We start from the raw sequence: 21,767 nt of genomic DNA on the forward strand, positions 1-21,767 counted from the left end.
GTTGTCTCATGGAAAAAATATTCAGTCATGTGACTGAGACAGTGTGACTTCAGTCCGGCTGGGCCAGTGGACTGTTGAATAAAATATGATTGTTGCGAGCCACAATGCTGCAAACTCGAACATCTCTATGGCTGAAGACAAAGGCTTCAATGTCTACAAACGGCCCGTCATGAAGGGAGCCACTGTATAGTTCAAGTAGTGAGGGGCGTTGGTAGATTCCAGCCTGCATATTGCTTGGAGAACTGGATGTTTGTCCAGTCCCAAATGCTGAGACACATGAATATTGATAGGAACATGGTTTTTGGGCTTGTGTGGGAGCAGATCTGAGAGGACTCTTTGACGCTGGTCCACGCAATGTTCTGGTTTCACTGAGAATGGAATTTGTTTATGGGGACAGTTGATGGGCAATTGATACAATCCACCCGCTAATCCTCCGTCCTGGAGATACTTGCAAATAACAGACAGGAACTTCAAAATGCAGTGTTAATGGTTTCATTACACCAAGATAATATTTGACCAAGCCAGCTGTATTTAACATTAGGCCATGAAAGTTCGATATCTATCTATCAATCTATCCATCTATCTATCCATCTATCTATCTGTAGACAGACAGACAGATAGACAGATAGACAGATAGATAGATAGATAGATAGATAGATAGATAGATAGATAGATAGATAGATAGATAGATAGATAGAGAAAATTGTCAAAACAAAACAATTTTGGTTTTGTCCCAAAAAGAGTCAATAGTCAAGTGCCATTTTCTTTTTAAATTCTTTTGATTTTAGGAGGAATGTGACCTGGACAGTTCTTCAAGAGATCCAAACATTCCAGAAGACATTCCATTCCTGGGCTGTGATGTGTCAGACATGACCAGACCAATAAACCTGACAAAAAGTATAACACCTGGTCATCATTAATTTCCACTGCATGGCTTATCAAATCGCATGTGTTCCCATAAAGCCAGGTGATAAACCACCCTACATACAGGGCTCAGATGGGCAGTTTATAGGAAGGGAAGGTGACTCCGGATGCTTGATAAGAAAACCGGAACAACAGCCAGGTACAGTGACCTTGCCAACAGGTTCTTCAGCATGATTTAAGCCTGAGCTGTAGGGCTGTGTGTAATCAAAGGAGAGAGAAAATGCTTTAGCTTGCGACACAGGTTTACACAGCAACATCACCACACACGAGTAGGACGCAGAAGTGACAGAACCAGTTCTGGTGACACATGTGTGTTTTTTAGGTGGTTGGAAGCGCCACTTTTACGAAGAACTTATTTTCTTTTTATAGATATTTAATATATTATATTTCACATCAGCTTAACTTTGGATACTTTTCATTGTTTGTTCTGACCAGGTAAGTCAACTTTCCTAAACTTTCCCAACCACCTTCTTATACCTTCTTGTACTACCATATAGGTAGCTTTCTGTAAAATTAGGAAAACTGTTTATTTATGTCTTTTAAAAGATTTTATGGGCCAGTTAATTACAAAATATGAAGTACTTATAGTTAGTTGACTCATGGAAGATTTACATTGTGGATGTTTGACTGGCATATACGACTCGAATCAGAGTTGTTTGTTGTGTGTATTGGAATGCAAAAGTGCTCCATGGCCGAGAGGCACAGTAAAAGGACTAATGACTTGGGAAAAAGGAGTGAATGAGACCCCCTGAAGAGTGTGAAAGTTAGCATTGAGAGGCAAATTCTGTCTTACAATCCTTTGGCCTGGAATCTGTGACAAAGCATTATGAGAAGATGACCAAGGAAGAGGGCCTTTTTAAATAGATCCCATCCCTCCCCCTGTCTAACCGGTTTCTTTACACTCACATACTAATAATACAGACAGTCTAATCTGACTCTTCCTTTGATGCTGAGGACTAAAGTCTGGTTGAGATATTGTTGAGCGTTGTAAAAACTCAATACTTCCTAATCGCTTAGTTTGAATGCTTTAACAAAAATGATGTTTTATGACCTTATAATATGCATGCTCAATACTGTTCTCAAATTGTTGTTACTGAATTCTCGTTCGTGCTGGATCCAGCTTTATTTGCATTATTCCAATCAGAGTTTCATGAGCTGTCCCGCATAACTTCAGTTTGAAGGTTTTATGGGGATGTATCATGGGCAATGATTTACATCGACGGGTGAAGTATAGGACATGCAAATGCATATTATCAAGAACGGCTTGACCCGAGTTTACCTACTGGTTTCTTATCGTAAGTAGAGGTCGCTGTATGCAGTGATGCATTAAATATGATATTTGCATATTAAGTCACAGCTTTCTCAAACCTTATTAGCCACAGTCTGTTAACATTTCCAAGTAATCCTTAAATCCTGGATAAATTCCTTGAACTTGAAACCCTTTGGTAGATTTCAGTGTTTTGAGTGAAGTTTTCTAAGAATTGAATTTCATTTAAAAACACACACACACAGAAAATTCTCAGGCATTATCAGAATTATTTCTGTTCAACCAGTTGAGACTGAGAGGCTGAAATGAATCAAGTTTTAATAAGGTCTTGATAAGATAAGTTTTTTTTTTTTTTTTTCAAGGATTCCAGGCCAGGCCGTTAATCATAATAAACAAATATAAGATCTCATTCAAACAATTTTGTGACAGTCATGCTCATTCCCTTTTGAAAAAACAAACACTTTCAGCATATTAAAAGAGTACTTATTAAGGAAATATATACAGTAACACTTTATTTTACAGTCCCTGTAGCCAACTTACTATAGTAATAACAGTAAACTGTGCATAAATACATGCAACTAATCCCAAACCAAACCCTATTTCTAACCCTAACCCTATACATGTTGTTAATCAATATTACTCAGTGCTTAAATGTATAATTACACTGTAACAACAACACCTCAAAATAAAAGTGTAATCGAATATACTGTTGCGAACTGAATGTAACGTTTTTGGACACTTATTTGATGGAAATGTAATATACTTAAAATGTATAGGCTTATTAAATGCATTTAGTTGAATTTAAGTGCTTTTTTGACATCTTTACATGTAATTTTTAAATTCTAATGTCTTTCTTTAATGTCTATTTCTATTGAAACTTGTATTTAAATACATTTGTAATTATTTGTAAGTATATTTGTAAGTATTCTGGTATTCCGCCATTTTAATACGTCATTAAAACTAGTGTATGAAATGACAAATGTAAATTATATATAGAATTTTCATTTTGCACCAAACGTTGCACAAATGTAATGGAAAATGTAAATTTAAACGCATTGCATTATCATTTTGCATATTCTATTTCAAATTGAATATTGCTACACATATGCTTCCATATATAGGCCTAGGTATACTTATTTAAAGCACAGCACCTAAGTGCACATTTAATCAAATTAAGCATACTTCATTTTCTCAAAGGTTCTACCACAGTTTTACAGTACTTGAACTCCAAATGTAGTCTATTGTTGTACTAGTTTCTATTGAAATTTCGTGTTCACCTTAAATAACATCTCTAAAACACTGTAAAAAGCCCAAATACGTTCCCTTTGATTTTATAACCGCATTATTTACATTTAGTGGTGCTTGTTGATCATTTGCAAGTTTCGGCGACTGCTATATATGATATATCATTATAATGCTAATGATCTGTCGACTGCCCTCATGACGTCACGAGGAGGGTGTGTGAGAGCGCGCGCGGGCTGCTGCCGCTGGCTTGTGTGTGTGTGTGTGAGCGTAGATGAGTTCAGAGCGCGCGAGTGTGAACATTATTTACAGCGCGAGACTAAAAGGATATGCTTTACATAAATACAGCAACGACGCGAGACATCCAGCTTTAACCTGAACTACAGACGCCGCATGCACAGACCTCCAGGTGCGTTTCTGCGTGATACAAATGTCTGGTTTTATTTAAGTTATATTGTGGTTTGTGCATTTGCAATTTGAATGCTGTAAATCAGCTTTTTAGTTTTTTAATCAAACGTAACTAAAAACTAAATTCCAAAGTTGATATTAAAAATAGAATGCATATGATTGCATTTTGTGTCTGAAATTGTATTTTTTCTTTGCGTTTAAAAATAGCTTTGTAATTGTTGAGTGTAGCCTAATGGTTAAACTGATTTTCCGACGCATTCCATTTAAATGCTAAAGTGAATTTAGTTACTTTAAATAGCCTAGGTAGTCATATTAATTTTAAAGAGGTGTAGCTGGCAAATGTTTTCATTTAATTGTGTGCATTTACAGTAGCCGGAGGGCAAACCCGTTTGGCTTGTCTGTGCTTGACAAAGCATTAGAGCTCTTATACACTTAGTAGAGTTTGTGTTTGTTTTCAACCTGTTTTGTGTCATGACAATAGCCTAGTGTAGATGTGCAGTTATTAGGTGTTCTCCCTCTGGGATTATTGATCTGAGTGTTGGGCAAACACAGCAACGTGTGCTGTCCATCAGGAGAGGAGTGAAATCCCATCAGATGCCTTCTGTCCATCCATGGGGACAAACACCATGACGACTCTTCTCATAATGTCCCCTAATGCATGTTGTGCAGATCTCGGATTCTGATGAGAAGCGTTATGATACCGCAATACTGCTATTATTCATGCACTCTAACAAATTAACAAAAAAAGCTATCATGTTTGAGCATGTTAGAGTGGTCATTGTGGACATACCATGGTAATACTCTGCTGTTCTTTTAAGTACTTTGGAGTACCATAATGACATTGTGTTATGAACCAACTTGCCCATTACTGTATAACCATTGTGTTTTTTGTAAGGGTCATTGACATTTACAAGGAATAAAGGTAGCACTTTATTTCACAGTCCTGTTCCCCATGCACATACTAAGTACTTACTGTAGTTGTTACAATAACTGGGTAATAACTAGGTACTAACCCTGAACCTAAACCTTAAGCCATGTAGTTACCGTATATTAACTAGTATTTGTAAGTACACGTATATTGCAACTGCAATAAATAATTTCAAAAGGTTAACTTAACATCAAAATCTCAGCAGGTACTAAAACAGCTGTTAACTAGCCGCATGCAAATGAAATAAAGCCTACATGACGTGAACATAACAAGGAAGTTACCGTATCAACTAGTTTATCAGATGGAGGGATTATGCGTTATTGACGCATCTGATGATTTTAGTCAAATCTGGGAGAAACTGAATTCGTTATCAAGTTTCTGACTTGATAAATAGGCCTATTGCTTGTCCAGATTTGTACATTTGCTTGTTAAGCATCAAAACTGCGATGCTCACCCTTGTGAAAAAGAAATGCGCTTAGTCTGAATGTCCATCTGTAGTAAAATCTTAAAAACTGTACTTGTAGATCATATAAATTAATGAAGTTACAGGACACCTAAGTGTACTTATAGAGAATTAAAGAAAATAAAAGTTTTACATTGAAGTACATTTTAAATCATGTCTTTTGTCATGCTTTCAAAAAGTGTGTTGACTAACATACTAAAGCACATGTAAAGGATTTAGTTATAATTTTAACGGTAGTGTGTTCAGTACTATATTTAACTTGATAAGTTTCATTAGGAATCACATTAAGGTATATTTTAGTTTACCATAAATGCTTGTCAGCACATTTTGCAGTACATTTTCACCATATTTCAAAGACAATAAAAGTAATTATGGAATTATAAATAAAGATGTACTTAAGTCCTGGAATAAAGTGTCCAAAAAAAAAAAAAATTCAGTTTGATTTCTTGCATATTCTTTTATTGTTTCCATGCTCTTCAAAAAGATCTTCCGTGCTCTGCAAACAAGGACTATATTCACACAATAGTTGCTGTTTGCTGCATCCCAGACTTCCCGGGAAAACTCTTCCCTGCGGTGTCTAGAGAGAATCTTTTATATTGCAGCCAGCTGTTGTTCACTTGAGCCTTCATTGAGACTAGGTGTGTGTGTGTGTGAGGGGAATCTCTATGTAATCACAACAGTTGTCCTGGAGGTTTCTACCCACCCCTAGTAAATATCCTGATCCCTAATGGGTAATTTAGACCTTCATCATTACCTCAGGGCTGAACATAAAATTCTGCAGGAAACACTCCTAGCGAGAAATGATCAGCCTCCCCCGGTGTCGTTTATAAGGCTAGTGAGGTATTGATCTTGGCAGCAGATGATCTTTGTGTTGGAAGAAGGATCTGTAAAAGCTTTCACTTTAGTCCAGCATTACACCCGTGAGAAAAAAAAAATATGGGAACCTTAATGTTCTGCAACCGTCACGTTGATTAAAATGATAAAGTGGCGGATTTAAATATGGGTAAACTGAAACCTCTTGGTCCAGTTTCAAAAGTCTGAAGAAGCTTCCTTTTGTAGACGTATTGCAGTTTGAACAGACAGTGCCAAAGTGTTTGCGTAATTTATTGTTATAATTGATTTTAAACCGCATTAAAGTGCAAAACTTTGGCATATGCCAATATTGGCATATAATGTCTAGTTTGTGTCCACCGTGATACATGATGTTATATGAAGTAAAGAAACTTCCAATCAATCTAAAGCATCATGGAACCGTTTTAAGTACGGCCAAGGACGAAAACTGTAAAGATAATGATAACTATAAAGTTTAATAATTATCCTAATTCGATGAGAATAGGTAAGTCCACACCGTCCACAAATATGACAGAGGAACAATATAATTGGAATCACTTTTTTCTGCTAATGAATGATAAAAACATTGACAGCCAATCAGAATCTATTCTCTTTAAAGAGCTTGATTTAAAGAGGCAGACGACATGACGTTATCGTTATCGTCCGCTGGTGTTGAGGCTAATATAGTTTTTGTTATAGTAATCAACCTTAAATCTATTAAATGTTCCAAAATGTGTGTCCTTTCAGTCTAAAGCTTGACTTATTTAATGTGTGGAGTTTGAGATCATTATTCTGGAATATCACTGCCGTTTCTCATCCAGTCCATCTCTCGACAGACACGGGAATGGCTGGGAAGCCATTCCGAGCCACGTACATCTGGACTAACATCATCAACAACCTTCAGACGCAGGTGGAGGTGAAGAGGAGACGCCACAATCTGAAAATCTACCATGACTGCTTTCTGGGGTCCGAGGCCGTGGACGTGGTCCTGGCTCACATCATTCAGAGCAAAGTCTGTGGGGATGCCGAAGTGCCCCGTTCCAAGGCGGTTCGCCTCTGCCAGGCCCTCATGGAGGCCAGGGTCTTTGAAGCGGTGGACACTAAAGTGTTCGGGAAGGAAAAGAGGCAAGCGAAGTTTGAGGACAGCAGCTGTAGTCTATACAGGTTTCTAAACAGGCCGACTCCCAGCACATCAAGCTCAGAGAACATTGACAGCATACAGAGGAACACTTACAGCCCACCCTACAAAAGGTAGGTGTCTCACAACACTGCTTTCCCAGGTCATATCACCTCTCTGCCCAGACAGCAACATAGTGTCGGCCCAGATCCGGCTCACATCTGGTACGCGCTGAATCCACGTGTACCAGATGTAACTGGTACAACTACTGGTAACTACTCCTGCATATAGTCAGAAATGTCCCAATGAAGAAACTTGCAGACTTGTGCTTCTGTTCTGAGAACTCTGTGTTTATTTACTCACCCTCATGTTATTCCAAATCTGTATGACTTTCTTTCTTCTGTGTAAAATAAGATGGTCCTTTAAAGTCAATTCTTAAATTCCACATTCTTAAAAATATCTTCTTTTTATGTTACGCAGAAGAAAGAAAGTCGAACAGGTTTGGACCGATACGAGGGTGAGAAAATGATGACAACATTTTCACTTCGAAGTCAATTGAATTTGTCCCAGACAGCAACATAGTGTCGGCCCAGATCCGGCTCGACACAAGATTACAACAAAATTAACATTGTTGTAATTCTGATACAAAAAAAATATATATATACTGTATATATACACAGAGAGCCACAAAATCACTCTCCAGAACATTCTCATTCACGGTTCCATGCTGGTGGAATGATCCCCCACCCTCATCCAGAATGCAGAATCCCTGACAACATTCAAAAGACAGCTGAAAGCTCATTTAAAAATAATAATAATAATAATAATTCTTTCCTTTTACTTTAATCCTCCCTTGTCTGGCTTATGCTACTCTGAGCAATGCCTGAACTTTGTATTTTGAGCTCTTCTTGCGTAGTTTTTGCCTCCTCACGATGACTCACTTAATTTAGTCCTCATTTGTAAGTCGCTTTGGACAAAGGCATCTGCTAAATGACTAAATGTAAATGTATCTATGAAGAGTTCAGATGCAAAAGCCTATAAGTGCCATCTGAAATTTTCTTCTAGAATGATCATTTTTATGAAGCTTGTATATTTAAGTTCAGTAATTTCACTTAAATGGCAATAAAAATGACCTATTAATTGCCATTTAAGTGAAATTACTGAACTTAAATAAACAAGCTTGATAAAAATGATCATTCTAGAAGAATATTTCAGATGGCACTTATAGGCTTTTGCATCTGAACTCTTCATATATGTACATACATACATTTTTTTCAGAATCAGAATTTCGACTGTTCATTTTTGGTGAACAAAGCCTTAAAACATACGTTTGAAGCAATATCTGAAAATATGTGACGGATAACAAAATGTAATGAAAACAATAGGAAAGTGCATCGTGTTTCCACTTACAGTAGATCACCTAAGATAGAAGTGTTTTGGAACCTTGCAAAACTAGTTAATCATTTACTTGTCATCAGTTTGGTTTCTTTTTCACAGGAAAACCTAGAGAATGCTGTGTATTTCTCTGAATTGTTTTCTAGAAAGGTCTTTAAACTTTCCCATGAAATGTGATCATCACAGTGAATCATGGACTACAGCCCATATAGGCTGCGTCCGAAATCGCATGCTCTCTTGAATCTAGTTAGTTCATCCGGGTACTTTTTGCCTACTCTTTATGAGCACTGTGAATCCAGACACTTCTTTTGTCACATACTGATTTTCGCCTACTATATAGAAGGAAAGTATATGATTTCAGATGCAGCCTTTGGCGATTCCCACAAGAATGCATGGAACTTGTTCAGTTTAGTTCTTCATGTACTGTAAACAATTTCAGACTTATAATATTCACTTTATTTCCTGATGTTTACTTCAGGAAAGAGGATTCTGTGAATTCAAACAACTCTCCCGTCAAAACGGATAAATCTCTGGAGGATGTTTTAGGAAATCTGAACATGAACACAACCAGCACACCACAGAAGATGAATCTGGGCTTATCACAGGAGTGTAGGTCTTCATTAACGTCATAAAACACAATTTTTTGACAGTTTGACATATAATTTGACATTTTTGTGTGTAAACACCACAAATCACTATATTCATACCAGTGATTTTTAACATTAAATTATTTATTATTGTTAAAGGAAGTTATTGCAGAAATATATTGTATGTTTTATTAAAGGAACACGCCGACTTTTTGGGACTTCAGCTTATACGCCGTGTCCCCCAGAGTTAGATAAGTCCATACACACCCTTCTCATCTCCGTGCGTGCCGTAACTCTGTCTGACGCACCCACCGCTAGACTAGCTTAGCACAAAGACTGGAGGTAAACGGCTCCAGCTAGCATACTGCTCCCAATAAGTGACAAAATAACGCCAACATTTTCCTATTTACATGTAGTGATTTGTAAAATCACAGCGTGAACAAATAACAAGGTCACATGAGACACAGCCATCTTCTAACCGTATACATTCTGGGAACTATATTCTCAGAAGGCGAAGCACTGCTACTTGGGCGGAGTGATTTACTCCAACTCTGACTCACCACGGGGCTTCTCAGGTGCTGAGAATATAGTTCCCAGTATGTATACGGTTAGAAGATTTTTTTGGCGTTATTTTGTCACTTATTGGGAGCAGTATGCTAGCTGGAGCCGTTTACCTCCAGTCTTTGTGCTAAGCTAGGCTAGCGCTGGGTATGAGAAGGGTATGTATGGACTTATCTAACTCTGGGGGATACGGTGAATAAGCTGAAGTCCCAAAAAGTCGGCGTGTTCCTTTAAGTATCAAAGCTTACGTGTGTGGTGACTGTCTGTCAGTGATGGATGAGATATGGCGGCAGCAGACGGTTCTCCGGCTCCTGCAGCTGATCGAGCTGCCTCTTCTGGAGAGCCTGTTGGAGGGTCAGGAGAGCCCTCGTCCACCTCTCCACAGCATGGACAGCGACCCAGACCTGCTCTACACCAGCAGCTACCTGGACCGCGAGATCCTCAAGGCCTTCAGCGAGGCTCAGTATGAGGATTATTTCCATCTCTTTCTGTTTCTCTCCTTCTATCCTTTTTCTTCTGGGGTGTTTTAGTGTTGCGTTAAATGACAAAACAAAGTAGGAAACATGAGTTGTGTTTGCTACACCACAATGCAAAAGTGTTCAGTTTAAAGATAATTTTTCTTTAAAAAATTATAATCCCAGACTATAACCTCAATGATGAATCAGACATGTTTAGTAGACTCAGGAAATATAAAGTATTTAAAGGGGTCATGCCCATTTTCCACAAGTTGGTATGATTCTTTAGGGTCTGCATGTAAAGTTTGTAACATACTTTTGTTAAAATTCCTCAATGGTTGTGTAAAACAACACCCTTTTTACCTCCTCAAACACAGCTCTGTTCACAGCTCCGTTTCGGTGCATGTCTCTTTAAATGATTTAAATGAGTGTTTAGGCTTTTTGAGGATTAAAAAAAAGGACTGAATGGATTTTTTTCATTGTATGGTGGTTGTGTCCACACACTGCAAAGACACATTTATATGCAAACACCATATAAAAGTGAATTTTGCATCTGATGACCCCTTTAAATCTATATAATTAAAGCTACACTATGAAACTTCTTGTGATTAAACTGCATGCGGCTTGCGGAAGAGCATTGTTTTGGTTGTGCTTCGGCTCTGCTCCTCTGTGCGGAAGAAATTTGGTTGAAAGCACCGGTGCTAACATACATAAAGGACATGTTATCAGAGCGGAAGGACAGATAATAAAAGCTTTATTTTATTTAGGTTTGCTTTGATTCATGGTACATTTTCTCGTTGGTTGTGACAACAAACGTTCAGCTTCACGCTAACCACAGCCGGTGTCATGACAAATCGGGTCCTCCCTCGAAATCAGGTCTGATTAACGATGATACTAAATACACACGAACGATATTAATTTAAAATATGTACAGCTTACTTTATAATGCATAATAAAACAAATTGAACATAATTTCTTTCACTTAATTGCATTAAGTGGATGACAACATCATTACATTCTTTTTATAACTAAAATATTTGAACATTTAACACTTGTTTAACAAAAAATGTAAGGTAAAGATGATTGTGAATACATGTAGGGTAGGTGCAAATCTGTGTAAAAATTTGCTCATTTTTAATTTTTTATTGATTTTAAAGAATTACAACTACAGTTGACGAATGACGTATGTATGCAGTTTCCCGACAGCTCAAAAAATGTAAATCATTATTGCAGGTTAATCAAAATGAATTTGGGTAAATAAGATGATTTTCTTTTTGCTCTCTCTCAATAGCATTTCGTTGTTTTTTTTATTTAAAAATTGTGTAGCTTTACATATTGTAGAAACCCCGCTTTTTCATCTAACACACTTTCTGATGAATGAAACCTCATAATATTATATCTTATAGAACTATATACTTAATCTTCTCATTTATTCTGTCTTAGACTTTTAAGTTTTCTGTATGTTAGGCTGGCTGGCCTTTCAATTGGATTTGTGTACTACTGTATCTGATCTCTCCATCATTTTCTTTCCTTCTTCATCTCTCGATCAGAGCCGATAGCTGGTTGTCAGCAGCTGTGGACTGTCTGGAGTTTCTCCCGGATCAGCTGGTGGTGGATGTGAGCCGAGGGCTGGCCAAGTGTGCCGAGGAGACGTCCCAGTACAAGCAGCTCCTCTACGGGGTCCTTGTCCAGCACTACGGCCAGTCTGAATACCCACCGCTGCTCAGCAATCACGTCTTTGACATCCACTCCGGCGTCTCCGAGCTGCTTGGTGAGACATCAGTGCACTATATGTTAGCTTGACTTGTATATTAAGCGAAATTTGGCTTATTAGTGGCTCTCGTGAAAAAGAAGTACACTGTAGCATACTATTAAAAAGAGTACTTATTATGCAAATAATATACTTAAGTGTGAACTGAATGTAATGTTTTCAAACACTTAATTGCATGTTAATTGCAATGAAATCAAAATGTATTACAATTTAAATTTATATTTAATGTAGATAGTTCACCCAAAAATGAAAATTCTGTCAATATTTACTCATCTTCGAAACACAAATGAAGATCTTTTTGATGAAATCTGAGAGCTTTCTGTCCCTCCATTGACAGCTACACAACTGACACTTTGACGCTTCAAAACGTTCATAAAGAGATTGTAAAACTAATCCATATGAATTGAGCAGTTTAGTCCAAATTTTCTGAACAGACTCGATCGGTTTATATGATGAACAGATTTGAATTTTGGCTTTTATTGCTTTTTTGACCCACTAAGTAGGACTGAAGTACATCTTTATATGTAATTTCATAATAACTATCATAATATCTTTGAAATATGGTTAAAGTGTACTCCCAAGCATTTACGGTAGACTAAAATAAGTTTAATTCTATTTTAAGTTCATTTCTATTGAAACGTTTATGTCATGTATTTAAATATATGAATTTGCAATTATGTACATTTAAAATATTTAAATGTAATACTGAATAACACTTGAAGGGGGTAAAACAGTAAAAAAAACTGTAAAAAAATTGTTTTAAATCATAACAAAGTATTATTTAAACATGATTTAAAATGTACTTTAAAGTAAAACATTACAAGTGCACTTTTTAAAGGTGCAATTCATTTTTATTTTTTTTTATTAAAGTGTACACTTTAAGTACCTTTCATTTTATTAATATATTTTTTAGATATATATACTTTTAGGGTTTGAAGTAGCCTACAAGTACACATTCAATACAATTGAGCACACTTCTCTTTGAACTGGCCACTGGAATGTTCGAATGTTGTTTAAAATCTGTGACTCATCACTGCATTACTGCATCGTTCTGTGTGTGTGTGTGTGTGTGTGTGCAGTGAACGGGAAGCAGGAGCAGGCGCTGGAGTCTCTTCAGCTGTGTCTGAAACTGCAGGATTCGCGCAGTAGAGAGGAGCTCCGCCGGTTACTGCGCTTCATGGCCCTCGCCGCCGGCCCTCAGGAGATCAAACTACACAAAGAGGTACTATTAATCAGGAGAGGTCTAGAGAGGATGGAGAATTAAACAAATCATGACTCTGAGTGTGTTAGTGGTGGGCGATATACCGGTAGACACGATTACCCAGTAGAAATCTGTCAACTGGTAGAAACTTTGGATTATCATCTCTATAGCGGTTATGCTTGCGAAAGCTTATCATTTGCATGCATTTTTTAAGCATTGTGGTTTAAAAACATTGTGGTTTAAAACACAGTAAGTAGCAAAAGACAACTTATTTCGTTAAATGTGTGCACTGTCTGAGAGACTGTTTCTGAGCTCTGTCTAAGAGACACGCAGACATAAAGCTGTCGTTCATAAAGCGTAATTGAGCTTGAACGGGTAAATGCACATACTTGCGTGTCAAAGTGCCCGTCTTGGCAAGTATCCTCGTAAACAGGATCATTTATGTGTTAAGTGAACGTTAAAAGTTGAGAAACAAAACGCATGTGTAACAGTATATTGGATCCGTGCGTTTGATCTTGAAGTGACGGCAGCCTAATAAACCCGCTGTTGTCCGTTAATTAAACAACTAAAGAGAGAAAATCTCTCACTGCTCTTGACTGAAACACTTTTCTATTTCTTATTTCTAGTGCTTGAAGTTTTTCATTTCATTTGTCTTTGTTCTGTTGCACTTGTAATTAGTTTCTTTGTTCTTATTTTATCACTGACTATTTACTTGTCTTTTGTAAGCGTGATAATTTTTTTCTTTACTTAGGCTAGTATTCGTTTTTTTGTAATATTGAAATTAGTGACAAGAATTATGAAATTTCAATAGTTTAAAAAAAATGTATATCATAAAAAAAAAAAACACTTATTTAAAGCAAAATTAACTATATATTGAAATATATCATTATTGTGAAATAAAATGACTCGTATGATGATATACATTTTGGTCATATCGCCCACCCTTAGGCTGTGTTTTTATGTTGATGTAACTCAATTATGTTCTAAAACCGATAATAGAGGATATGAAGTATGCATGATGTATGGTGTATGATTATGGTTGATGAACGCTGATTTATTTTCCAAATGATATAGATGAACATCATAGTTGCAGAATGTGTTTGGAGATGTGGAAAAATAAAAACACTGGAAAATGTGGAAAAAATGTCCGTACTGTAATTGATGTGTATCGTCCAGCATTCTTGCTGTTAAATTAGACCAGTGCACAGTATGGCAGTTTTGACACCACACAAAAGTGTCATTGTTAAAAAACATGGAAACTAAAGTGATTTGCAGTTGCCATGCTTGTGAAAAGACAATGAATTAAACAGTCGCTTTTCTATTTTTTTTTACACCTCCATGAATTAAATTCCTACATCCGTACAGACAATTGACCAGCCTGTTTGTTTGTTCTGTAGATAGAGAACAGAATGGCAGTAAAGAGAGCGTTCTCCAATGCCATTGTGTATGGAACTAAACTAGCCAAGGGGAAGGTTGATCTTCTGGTTCTTTTCATGATGGACAACCACCACGACCTCTTCAAGGTGAGTCGACAGCTCAGACTGACCTCTAAAACCCAAATACAAACCATTTGCACTGTGTATGAGACAGTGGCTAACTAAATACAACCAGTCATACATGGTATAATAAACACTAGTTTGGTGTTAGTAAGAAATTCTTTGAAAGATTTCTCTTTCAAATAAGCGCTGTTCTTGTGAACTCTATATTGATTGAAGGGAAAAATGTATCAGGGTTTACCCATAAATATTTAGCAGCACAACTGTTTTCAACATTCATGATAATAAGAAATGTTTCTTGAGCAGCAAATCATCATATTAGAATGGTTTCTGCAGGATCACGTGGCGCTTAAGACTGGAGTAATGATGCTAAAAATCCAGCTTTGCATCCTAAATTACATTTTAAAATATATTTAAATAAAATTTTAAATTGTAATAATATTTCACAATATTATTGATTTTACTGTATTACTGTATTTTTTATCAAATAAATGCGACCTTGGTGAGCAGAAATAACTCCTTTCAATAACACAAAAAAATCTTACAGACCCCAATCTTTTGAATGAGTTTATATATACCATATACAGTGGCTTGCGAAAGTATTCAAACCCCTTTATTTATTTATTTTACATTTTGTTATGTTGCAGACTTATGTTAAACTACTTTAAATGACTTTTTTTCCCACATCAATCTACACTCCAGACACCATAATGACAAAGCAAAAAAAATATTTGTAACAACTTTTTAAATTAATTAAAAAAGAAAAAACAAGTATTGACACCCTTTTCTGGGACAGTTGGAATTTAATTTCCACGTCCAATTTCGCTTGTAGATGTTTGCTTGTAGATGTTGGAGTTAACCTGTGCAAATTCAATTGAATTGGTATGATTTGGAAAGGCTCACACTCATTAAAAGGTCTAACAGCTGAAAATGCATATCAGAGCCAAAACCAAGCCATGAGGTCTAAAGAACTGCATGTAGAGCTCAGAGACAGGGTTGTGTCAAGACACTGATCTGGGGAAGACTACAACAACAACAAAATTCTGCTGCATTGAAGGTTCACAGAAACATGTAGCCTCCATAATCATTAATGAAAGAAGTCTGGAACAACCAGGACTTGTTCTGTCCTCCTGGCCAAATTGAGCAATCAGTGGAGAAGTGCTTTGGTTTGAGTGCTGACCAAGAAGATGATGGTCACTCTAGTTGAGCTCTATGATCATATATGGAGATGGGGAAATTTACAGAAGGACAAACATCACTGCAACACTCCACTTATCTGGGCTTTATAGCAGAGTGGCCAGACTCAAACCTCTCCTCAATGAAGGCATGAAAGAACCCACTTGGAATTTGAAAAAATAAAACAAAAGCACCTAAAGGACTGTCTCAGACTGCGAGAAACAATCTTCTGTGTCCTGATGAACCTCAGTTTCAAGCATCATGTCTGGAGGAAACCACTGCTCATCTCCTGCACGATACCGTCCCAACAGTAAAGAGTGGTGGAGCGGCGGCAGGGTCTGAGGGACTCGTCAGGGTAGAAGGAAAGATCAACGCAGCAAAATATACAGATAGCCTTAATGAAAATCTAGTCCAGAGTATTCAAAACCTCAGACTGGGCAGAAGGTTCACCTTCCAACAAGACAATGACCCTGAGCACACAGCTAAGACAATGCAAGAGTGGCTTATGGACAACTCTGTGAATGTCCTTGAGTGGCCCAGCCAGAGCCTGGGCTTGAGCCCAATCGAACCTCTCTAGAGAAACCTGATAATGTCCATTGATAGTCCCCATCCAACCTGACAGAGCTTGAGAGGATCTGAGCAGAAGAATGGCAGAAACAGCGACATAAAATGTGAAAAAAAATGAAGGGGTTTGAATACTTTTGCAAGGCACCGTAAATATAACATCATTGTGTTTCTGTGCCTGAAGTAAACTGACAGCATGGACCCTCAAAATATTTTTACTAATAATTTGATTGTCTTTTTGCCCTAGATTCCCGTCACATTGCACAACCTTGTAAGTGATAAATTTGCCAGTATCATCAAAGGAACAGATCCTGATCTCATTACAGGTAAAACTAGAAAAATATGTTGAAAAATGTATTTACTTTAAGTTTTTCATGTTGGTTATTTTATGAAAAAAATATATTTACCTGCTAATCAAGGTAATACCTTTAATCAGAAATCGTAGTTGATGTTTGCCAGCTGTATTTGCAAGTAAAACACTGCCAATGCATGGTCCTTTATTTGCTAAGAGAACACATTTCAACTCTTCTCTCTTGTAGGAACAACATACTGTCGCCGTCTCTATGGAAAAGATTACACGGAAACAGTTCAGAAAACCACCAGAGACGAGCTTTGGACATTACTAAAAACAATTCACGAGAACACCAAACTTTCTTTGAAAGAGAAGCGCCGTCTTCTCGGACAGTTCTACAGAGGCCATCCTGAAATATTCGTGCAATATTTTGGCAACAGAATATCAAATGTTTGTATTTAATAGGATCTTTAATTGATATTCCAAATAGTGTATAATATGTAAAGAGTTGTAAATATGTATATATTATAGAAACTGAATACTACTTCTCTTATGTATGTATTGATGAGAGAATTACATTTGTTGGACAATTAACACATTTTCCTTTTCTTCATCAAAATTATGACATAATATTATCACTTATTATCCTAAAACTACCTCCTGTTGTCAGATCACAACTTAAACTTCCTATAAATCAGACAAATATGTTTTTAAAAGTAGTCTACAGAATAGAAGTGAACAGAGTCTTGATAGACTTTATCCTGAAGGTCCTCTTTCTGCATTTCACCGGCTCCGAGTTCATTGTTCGGCTAGCATCAACCATCACAAGCTGATAATGGTTAAACATCAGACTAATGACGGTGGATTATAAGAGACAAACCCCCAAAACAACAGATCTGCGTGTGTTCAGAATATGAAGGCAGGAAATAGGTGGGTCGGTAATTACAGACAGATGTTGAAGTCTGTGTTGTGAGGGGAACATCCATGTGCATGTTGTCAGCTTCTGTCTTGAGATTGTATTAGACATTTCAAGGCACGATAATAATAGCCTTTGAGGTTGAGTCTGTTTAAAACATATGTGAACTTATTTATAGTGAGAAAACTATAAAAATAAAAAAGTGTTTCAATCATATTTGAGGAATCCAGTGTCACATTGTACCAACAAATCAGATATATGTACCTGTAATGGCAATGCACATGAGATTGGAGGTACATTTACACGAAAACGATGTACTAAATATGGGAAACAATTTCCTTTACATTTTTCGCGTACAGATGACCATATTGTCAAAAAGATCCTCATTCAACCGGATCCGCAAAAACGACTAAAAACGCTGTATTCTGCTGCCAGGCCAGTAGATGGCGATGTCACTTTGTAAAGAAACACTAAGCGCCTATAGACTGAACATGACACCGCCAAAATTCACGATTTTGCAAGATATAAAGTCAGAATTGCGTGAAATAAAGTCGCAGTGAAATAAAGTCAAAATTGCGAGATATAAAGTCACAATTGCGTGTTATAAAGTCAGAATTGCGTGAAATAAAGTCGCAATTGCGTGTTATAAAGTCAGAATTGCGTGAAATAAAGTCGCAATTGCGTGTTATAAAGTCAGAATTGTGAGATATAAAGTCAGAATTCTGACTTTTTTTCTCGCAATTGCGACTTTATATCACGCAATTCTGACTTTATAACACATAATTTCGAGTTTATATCTCGCAATTCTGACATCTTTTCACAGAATTGTGAGATATAAAGTCCAATTCTAAGGGAAAAAGGGACTTTTTATTTTTTTACCTCAGAATAGTTTATCTCACAATTCTGACTTTATAACACGCAATTCTGACTTTATATCTCCCAATTGCTACTTTATTTCTCAGAATTGCGACTTTATTTCTCAGAATTGCGAGATATGAAGTCAGAATTGTGAGAAATAAAGTCGCAATTCTGAGAAAAAAGTCACAATTCTGACTTGATATATCGCAATTGTGAGAAAGAAATTCAGAATTGTGAGATAAAAAGTCGCAATTATTATTATTTATTCATTATTCAGTGGCGGAAACAAGCTTCCATATAAAAGCCCTTAATGCCATTTCACGCCTGTACAGTAGAGGGCGCAGCTCAAACAAACCATTCGGCTCTGCTGCCATTCTGGATTGCAGAAGAACAGCTGGAGAAACACACCCAAATTAGCTTCGGTTAAACAGGCGTATAATAATTTGGGTAAATGTGTAAGCTAGATTTATGACTATTTTTTCACATCTTCATGGACACCACAATGATTTCCCTCGTGTGGAATATGTTTCCTTGTAATAATGTATGATTTGCAAAAAATGAAAACTGCTGCTTCTGTGTAGATGAGAGAAGCAAAGTGTATGTGCGTTGTGCACACTCTACATTGATTATGGCCAAGCATGCGCCCTTAAAATAGCATATGAATAACACGCCACTGACTTTAGACTAGGTTTCTCCTGGTCTGTGGCGGATTTGTTTTCTGGAACTGCAAAATAGCACCAGGGAACGTTTGCGCCGGAACACGCCTCCTCTTTGCGCTGAACCGCCCCCGGGAGCGCAAGTTCATTCCCTAATTTACCGACATGTGTCTGTGGAGGGAAAAGTCCACTGTATGTCAGGTGCAAAATAGGAATGATACATGCGTCGGTGTACAAAGTCAATTGCGCTGGGTGCAAGATAGGGCCCTAAAGGTTTTTGAAATTTTCAGTGCATGTCGGTATGAGGTAAAGTGACACGAGCTCTTGAAGCTCCGCCCTCTGTGCCTGGAGCAGCAGCTCATTTGCATTTAAAGGAACAGACACAAAACGGTGCGTTTTTGCTCACCCTCAAAAATGTACAATTTGAACATGCTATATAAAAATATCTGTGGGGTATTTTGAGCTAAAACTTCACATACACACTCTGGGGACATCAAAGACTTATTTTTCATCTTGTGAAAATGGCATTATATCACCCCTTTAATCACCATGTCCTTTAGGGGCTCCGTAGTTTTTGTGCAAGTGAGATGAGAAAATTCCTGCTCACATTTAGTCTAGAACTACAATAAGCATCATGTTCACACAACGCCTCTGCACTTATGGTTTCTCTCAACATGAGGACAGGAGAGCTGTCAGTCAATAAATGGGAAAAAGTAACTCAGATATTTTGTTGTAAATTTTGGAAGTAATGTGTAAAAGTAATCCATTACCCAACACGGGTCATAAGTTCGTGGTGTTGTTGATGCATTCTAAGAGATGGTGAATAAATGCTTAAAGGGATACTTCACCTCTGGGAAGATGAATGTGTATTTAAAATAGGTCATTTAAGTAGAAGAAATGTGAAGAAATTTTTGAATTTGGAGCTTTCTAGACTGAGAAAAGCCAGAAAATGTATTTTTGGCTTATGTGGATGAAAGACAACAACTCCCAGAATCCACTTGCTTCGCTGTCTCAGGAGGCCACGCCTACCGGTAAGAGTGCGCAGTTTAAAACAACAAAGCTAGCCTACGTGATGAGTTTGCGAGGGATCTAAAGATCGTCCAAAATGTCCGGGATTCGGCTTTTGCATTCTACAGTCGCCATTCATTCATCATGTTTACTGTGGCGAGCAGGACGAGGCTGACGGCCGCGGGAGAACAGCGCGAGGCCGGTGGCATGACTACTGAGACGCGCCGGGTCTCCCATCTCTCACGGGGGAGCGGGAATTTTTCTTAGCAATGGTAAAACGCACACATCAACCGATCACTTGTTCAGCGTTCATGTAAACACTACATTCAAATTCACCAATCGGAATGAATTCAGTTAGGTTGAAACAAAAGGTGTGCATGTAAACAAGGAATAGCGACCGCAGAAAGCAAACGCTGAATCCCGGACATTTTGAACGATCTCGCCCGCCGGACAAGTCCGGGAAAAGGAGGATGGTTACTTACTCAGCTTTCTCCTACCGGTTTCTACCGGTTCAGCTTTCTCCACAGAACAAGAGCCTGATAGCTTAGCTTCCAAAGAAAGACGGCTGACACTGTGTACATTCTGTGAGTGAGATCCCACCTCCTATGGGCGGGTTGAAAACATGCGGAACAACGCCATCTACTGGCTGTAGTCTTTAGCCTCTAGCCAGAAAATCCTCCGATGACGCAAAATGACGATTTTTGCGTCATCGGAGGATTTTTTCCAGACAAAAAATACATAAATCTCTTGTCTCAGGGGGATATGAGGGTGGAAAGCATGGTAATTCGAAAATACTACAGGTTTTCTACTAATACAAAGCTTAATGCTAAATCCTGAAGTAACCCTTTAATATATAACTATTTCTTTGGTGATTATATATAAAATCACTAAAAAAAAGTTAACATTTCTTTTTTTTTGTGGTTGCCTCAAATCAAACTCAAAGAAAATGAAGTCTATTTTAGGGCCATTATTTATATTTATTTGTGCATTGAGGCATTTTCACAACAATCTGATTTTCAGAACGGCACATTTACATTAAAAATACTGCATTACAGTTCTGAGAATTTGAGAAGGGAGTGATGCTTAATGGTTTCGAAAACACTAGGTGCGTCCCAATGCACTATTCTATGATAAGTTGTAGTATAAATAATGCGAGTGGTGTTCACACTGAAAAAAATAAAATAAATATTGCACTTTAAATACCTGGATAATGCCATAAAATAATAATAAAAAAGTGGAATATTGGACACTTCATGCACTTAATTGTCACAGCTTTAATTATTTAGAAGAAGGGGAGGGGCATCAGACTGATATGGAATGAGAAAATAACCTTATAAAATTCACACACTACATAGTGCACAAGTGCATAGTATATCAGTGCATAGTGTGTCATTAGGGACTCAACTACTGTTATAACTCAACAAATTGAATGGCTTTAAAATAGCTTTAATTTATTTTATACTAAACATACCTTTACTCGTTTTGAGGTTAAATCTTAAATGTTTTTGAGCGATTCACACAATGGTCCTTTATAACTGTCTTCAAACTGATGTGGTTTCCCCTGTACAGTAGTGCACAAACAGCTTAACATCTATTGCGCTATAGTGCATCCTAGTGGTGAGCATAAATGCATTGAAGTTTGTCTCAAGGC

The 21,767-nt window shown here is 37.3% G+C and overlaps 1 protein-coding gene across 2 annotated transcripts; it reads left to right on the forward strand.

Annotated features, from left to right (window-relative positions):
• The first annotated feature begins 1,197 nt into the window (after nt 1-1,197).
• Nucleotides 1,198-17,212, forward strand: depdc7a (DEP domain containing 7, paralog a). 2 transcript variants are annotated; one of them, XM_079874042.1, is made up of 9 exons: nt 1,198-1,359; nt 6,900-7,314; nt 9,054-9,184; nt 9,994-10,186; nt 11,729-11,949; nt 13,029-13,171; nt 14,548-14,673; nt 16,634-16,712; nt 16,926-17,212. In XM_079874042.1, the coding sequence occupies exons 2-9, from the start codon at nt 6,908-6,910 to the stop codon at nt 17,138-17,140; spliced, it is 1,515 nt and encodes a 504-aa protein (XP_079730168.1). In that variant the 5' UTR covers nt 1,198-1,359; nt 6,900-6,907; the 3' UTR covers nt 17,141-17,212. The 2 variants fall into 2 exon arrangements, with proteins under 2 accessions (XP_079730168.1, XP_079730167.1); XM_079874041.1 differs by lacking the exon at nt 1,198-1,359 and adding an exon at nt 3,700-3,842.
• Nucleotides 17,213-21,767: the final 4,555 nt, after the last annotated feature.

The sequence above is a fragment of the Squalius cephalus genome, assembly GCF_949319135.1.
Source record: "Squalius cephalus genome assembly, chromosome: 6".
In the NCBI taxonomy this organism is placed as follows: Eukaryota; Metazoa; Chordata; class Actinopteri; order Cypriniformes; family Leuciscidae; genus Squalius; species Squalius cephalus.